Source organism: Paramormyrops kingsleyae, chromosome 4, assembly GCF_048594095.1.
Source record: "Paramormyrops kingsleyae isolate MSU_618 chromosome 4, PKINGS_0.4, whole genome shotgun sequence".
NCBI classification, from domain to species: domain Eukaryota; kingdom Metazoa; phylum Chordata; class Actinopteri; order Osteoglossiformes; family Mormyridae; genus Paramormyrops; species Paramormyrops kingsleyae.
This window is the reverse complement of record NC_132800.1, coordinates 25,501,676-25,506,525: the sequence shown is the minus strand read 5'-3', so window position 1 is coordinate 25,506,525 and position 4,850 is coordinate 25,501,676. Positions and strand designations below refer to the sequence as shown.

The following is a 4,850-nucleotide window of genomic DNA, read 5'->3' as shown; positions in this document are numbered from 1 at the left end:
GTACACCTTCTCCCGATACAACCCATATTCCTCTTTAAAGACTTCTGTGCACACTCCAGAGTAAACTGAAGCTTCTCTGATGTCAAGGTCACTCTTTTCCAGATCTTTCTTATAAAATATGAGATTGCCTTTTTCAAGGCTATGAAAAGCCAGTTTACCGAGATTTAGAAGGAGGCGTCTAATATCATTAGTTTCATTGTTTTTCATCAATCCATCCTTCAGTTTCCTGTACCACTCTGTCCTATTCTGGGGCCTGTACTTGTTTTTAATTGATCTTGTCTGAAAGATCAGGAAGTGTGTGTACATTTCAGTCAGAGTCCTTGGAATTTCTCCACTGTCAGACTCACTAAAAAGACTCTCAAGGACAGTGGCTGAAATCGAGCAGAACACAGGAATGTGGCACATGATGAAGAGGCTCCTTGATGATTTCACATGTCTGATAATCCTTTCAGCCAGGCTCTCATTATTAAATCTCTTTCTGAAATACTCCTCCTTATGGGCATCACTGAACCCTCGTATCTCTGTCACCTGGTCGATGCACTCAGTAGGTACCTGATTGGTTGCTGCAGGCCGGGAGGTTATCCAGAGGAGAGCGGATGGAAGCAGATTCCCCTTAATGAGGTTAGTCAACAGCACATCCAGTGATGTTTCCTTTGTTACATCAAACCAGCTCTCATTGTTCTGAAAATCTAGAGGAAGTCGACACTCATCCAGACCATCAAAGATGAACAAGACTTTGTACCTAAACAGCTCAGTAGATTGAAATGAATTTAGTTCTGGGTCAAAGCGGTGAAGCAGTTCAATCAGACTGTATTTATCCTTAATCAAATTCAGGCTCCGGAAAGGAAGAGCAAATATGAAGTGAATGTCCTGGTTTGCTTTTCCATCTGCCCAGTCAAGAATAAATTTCTGCACAGAGACTGTTTTCCCGATACCTGCCACCCCTTTAGTGAGTACAGTTCTGATAGGTGTCTCACGCTCACATAAGGGTTTAAATATATCATTGCACTTGACTGTAGTATCTTCTGTTCGCCTTTTCTTGGATGCTGTTTCAATCTGTCTCACTTCATGTTCATCATTGACTCCTCCAGCTCCCCCTTCAGTTATGTAGAGTTCTGTGTAAATCTCTTTGAGAAGTGTTGGCTGTCCTTCCTTAGCTTTCCCTTCAGTGACAAACTCAAATTGCTTCTTCAGGTTACCTTTAATTCTGTCCATCATGAGCTCCCCTGAAGAAATATGGGAGGGAAATGGACAATTTCTCAACAGGATCCTGACCAGTGTGAGAGAAAGAATATAAAAAAAAACACACACACACACACACACACACACACAATGTTCACTATTTCACTGTGATAAATGAAACTTTAAATTTCACATCATACAGATTTTTTCTGAAACACCACATACATGTAGATAATAGCATACAGCTCTTACTTTTCTCTGATACGTCACCCAGCTCACTTCCTGCTCCGTTACCTGGAATAAGAAAGAATTTCATATTCATTTCTATCTTCAACATCAGTATGTAGCAAAAACTTAATTATTTCCCATATAATGTTATTTAATATATTTCTTTTTCAATACCTAAAAAAGGTTACATATGGTTTTATATGAAAAATAAGAAAAGTTAAAAAGCGTGATTACAATTCTGCAGGTCTTCCTTCAGTCTGTCAGCAAGGTCATTCAGGGTCATATTCTTCAGGATTTCAAGCATGACATTGAGAGCATCAACTTCACTGTAGGAACTTATCATCTTGCCTGCAAGGTCTGTCCTATCCAAGACCTTCACCTGACCCCTGGGAAGGGGCTTTAACTCTTTATACTTTGTGCGACTCAGTTTCGATTTAAACTTCTTCAGCTCTTCATCATCGAGCTCCTCCAGGTACTCCTCCAAGAGGTCGGGGAGCGAGGTCTGGGTCTGCAGAATGTCAGAGATGAGTCCATGAGACTCACAAACCCGTACATGGTCACTCCCACACATGCACTGACCTTTCTGTTAACAGAAGGCAGGTTTCCTGCTCACAGTCTTATATGTCTGCTGGAGACACCTGCTGTGATTCTTTCATTACTATATGAGACACACGTGTGTTTATTTCTGCATTATTATTTAACCTTATTTAAGCAGGTTAGTCTCACTGATTTAAAAAATTTCTTTTAAAAGAGAGACCTGTCCAATATAAACAGTTTCAAGTTAAGATCCAATACAGCACATTAAAACAATAGGGTCAAATCATAACAGACTGCAAACATTATGTTAAGGCAGCATCAAATATTATTATACACATTTTAGATAAAGTTATTCTGTTGCAGCCCGTCTATACCATTTGGTGTAGGGCGGTACGGAAGTAATATAATTATACATATTTTAGATTAAGTTATTCTGTACCAGCCCGTCTGTACCATTTGGTGTAGGGTGGTACGGAAGTAATATAATTATACATATTTTAGATTAAGTTATTCTGTTACAGCCCGTCTGTACCATTTGGTGTAGGGCGGTACGGAAGTAATATAATTATACATATTTTAGATTAAGTTATTCTGTTACAGCCCGTCTGTACCATTTGGTGTAGGGTAGTACGGAAGCAATATAATTATACATATTTTAGATGAAGTTATTCTGTTGCAGCCCGTCTGTAACATTTGGCGTAGGGCGGTACGGAAGTAATATAATTATACATATTTTAGATTAAGTTATTCTGTTGCAGCCCGTCTGTACCATTTGGTGTAGGGCGGTACGGAAGTAATATAATTATACATATTTTAGATTAAGTTATTCTGTTCCAGCCCGGTCTGTACCATTTGGTGTAGGGTGGTATGGAAGTAATATAATTCTACATATTTTAGAATAAGTTATTCTGTTGCAGCCCGTCTGTAACATTTGGTGTAGGGCGGTACGGAAGTAATATAATTATACATATTTTAGATTAAGTTATTCTGTTGCAGCCCGTCTGTACCATTTGGTGTAGGGTGGTACGGAAGTAATATAATTATACATATTTTAGAATAAGTTATTCTGTTCCAGCCCGTCTGTAACATTTGGCGTAGGGCGGTACGGAAGTAATGTAATTATACATATTTTAGATTAAGTTATTCTGTTCCAGCCCGTCTGTAACATTTGCTGTAGGGCGGTACGGAAGTAATATAATTATACATATTTCAGATTAAGTTATTCTGTACCAGCCCGTCTGTACCATTTGGTGTAGGGCGGTACGGAAGTAATATAATTATACATATTTCAGATTAAGTTATTCTGTTGCAGCCCGTCTGTACCATTTGGTGTAGGGCGGTACGGAAGTAATATAATTATACATATTTTAGATTAAGTTATTCTGTTCCAGCCCGGTCTGTACCATTTGGTGTAGGGTGGTACGGAAGTAATATAATTATACATATTTTAGAATAAGTTATTCTGTTCCAGCCCGTCTGTAACATTTGGTGTAGGGCGGTACGGAAGTAATGTAATTATACATATTTTAGATTAAGTTATTCTGTTGCAGCCCGTCTGTACCATTTGGTGTAGGGCGGTACGGAAGTAATATAATTATACATATTTTAGAATAAGTTATTCTGTTCCAGCCCGTCTGTAACATTTGGTGTAGGGCGGTACGGAAGTAATATAATTATACATATTTTAGATTAAGTTATTCTGTTCCAGCCCGTCTGTAACATTTGGTGTAGGGCGGTACGGAAGTAATATAATTATACATATTTTAGATTAAGTTATTCTGTACCAGCCCGTCTGTACCATTTGGTGTAGGGCGGTATGGAAGTAATATAATTATACATATTTTAGATTAAGTTATTCTGTTCCAGCCCGTCTGTACCATTTGGTGTAGGGCAGTACGGTACGGATGTAGCCTGGGGAAGAGCACTGCGGAGAGGGAGCTTTTTGTCTGCTATGTTCAGCAACCTTCAGCTGAAAATCGTTACTCAGCTTAAGCTTCCCTGCCTTTCATTGTCTGGTATTTATGGACAAAATGCATCAAATGCCGAAATGCTGTAGCCAAACCTCTTGGTGAGCCATTGCTTAGATGATTATGGCTGTAAGGAAACCAGGTCCTGTGTATCAGTCTGACTCTGCAATAAAAACCAAAAGTAATGTTAGCTTTACATTCAAAAGTCTTAACAGCTGCAATATCTTACAACCAAAGCAAACTGGTCAGTTTTTACTCACACAGGCAGTTTGCAGTCGCAGGGAGAGACGTCCACTGATCATTTGGACTCATAACTATGAGCCATATTTCACCCTGTGTTTAGGTCAAAAAAGGATACAGCCATTACACTGCATGTTCCTTCAGTACTCAATGGGCACTTTGGATATTAAACTATAAGGAGGGAGGCTGGCCTTGATGTGATGTGCAACCAGCCCCTCAAAGCATGACATCACCACTGAGGTGAGAGCGATTGTAGATCTTGGTGAGGATGCCAGAGAGCTGGGAAGGATATGCTTTGAGTATTTTGCCTGATCCTCTCAGGACCAGCTGCTTTCCTCGGGTTGACTTGCCTGAGTGCTCATCTCACTTGGTGTTCCTGCAGAGTGAGTGTGTGAGTGCTGGAGGCTGGGGGGGGGGGCAGTGTGACTGTGTCTGACCTGTGTGGCTCAAAGCGAGCAAAGAAGCTGTTTATACTCTGGTCACCAGAGCGAGGAAGTGGCTGTACCACCTGAGGCAGCTGAGGAGATTTAGGGTCACTCCAGTGATCCTAAAAACCTTCTACTCAGCTGCTGTGGAGAGCATCTTGACCATGAACATTACAGTATGGTTTGGGAGCTGTTCTCTAAAGGAGCACAAAGCCCTGCAGAGGGTGATCAGGGCGGCCGAGCGTCGTGTCAGATCTCCTCTGCCCTCCAT

General features: G+C 40.5%; 1 protein-coding gene across 3 annotated transcripts in view; it reads right to left on the bottom strand.

Annotated features, from left to right (window-relative positions):
- LOC140588790 (NLR family CARD domain-containing protein 3-like) overlaps window positions 1–2,301 on the bottom strand; it is an 84,610-nt gene extending 82,309 nt beyond the window's left edge. The window contains exons 1-3 of one of the 3 annotated variants that reach the window (XM_072710956.1): window positions 1,645–2,301; window positions 1,435–1,476; window positions 1–1,226 (exon numbers count right to left, since the gene is read on the bottom strand). The exon at window positions 1–1,226 is cut by the window's left edge and continues 524 nt beyond it. In XM_072710956.1, coding sequence (XP_072567057.1) covers window positions 1–1,226; window positions 1,435–1,476; window positions 1,645–1,981 — 1,605 coding nt within the window. In that variant the 5' untranslated portion in view covers window positions 1,982–2,301. The remainder of the gene's footprint in view (window positions 1,227–1,434; window positions 1,477–1,644) is intronic. The other 2 variants (XM_072710957.1, XM_072710955.1) reach the window with 2 other exon arrangements.
- Window positions 2,302–4,850: the final 2,549 nt, after the last annotated feature.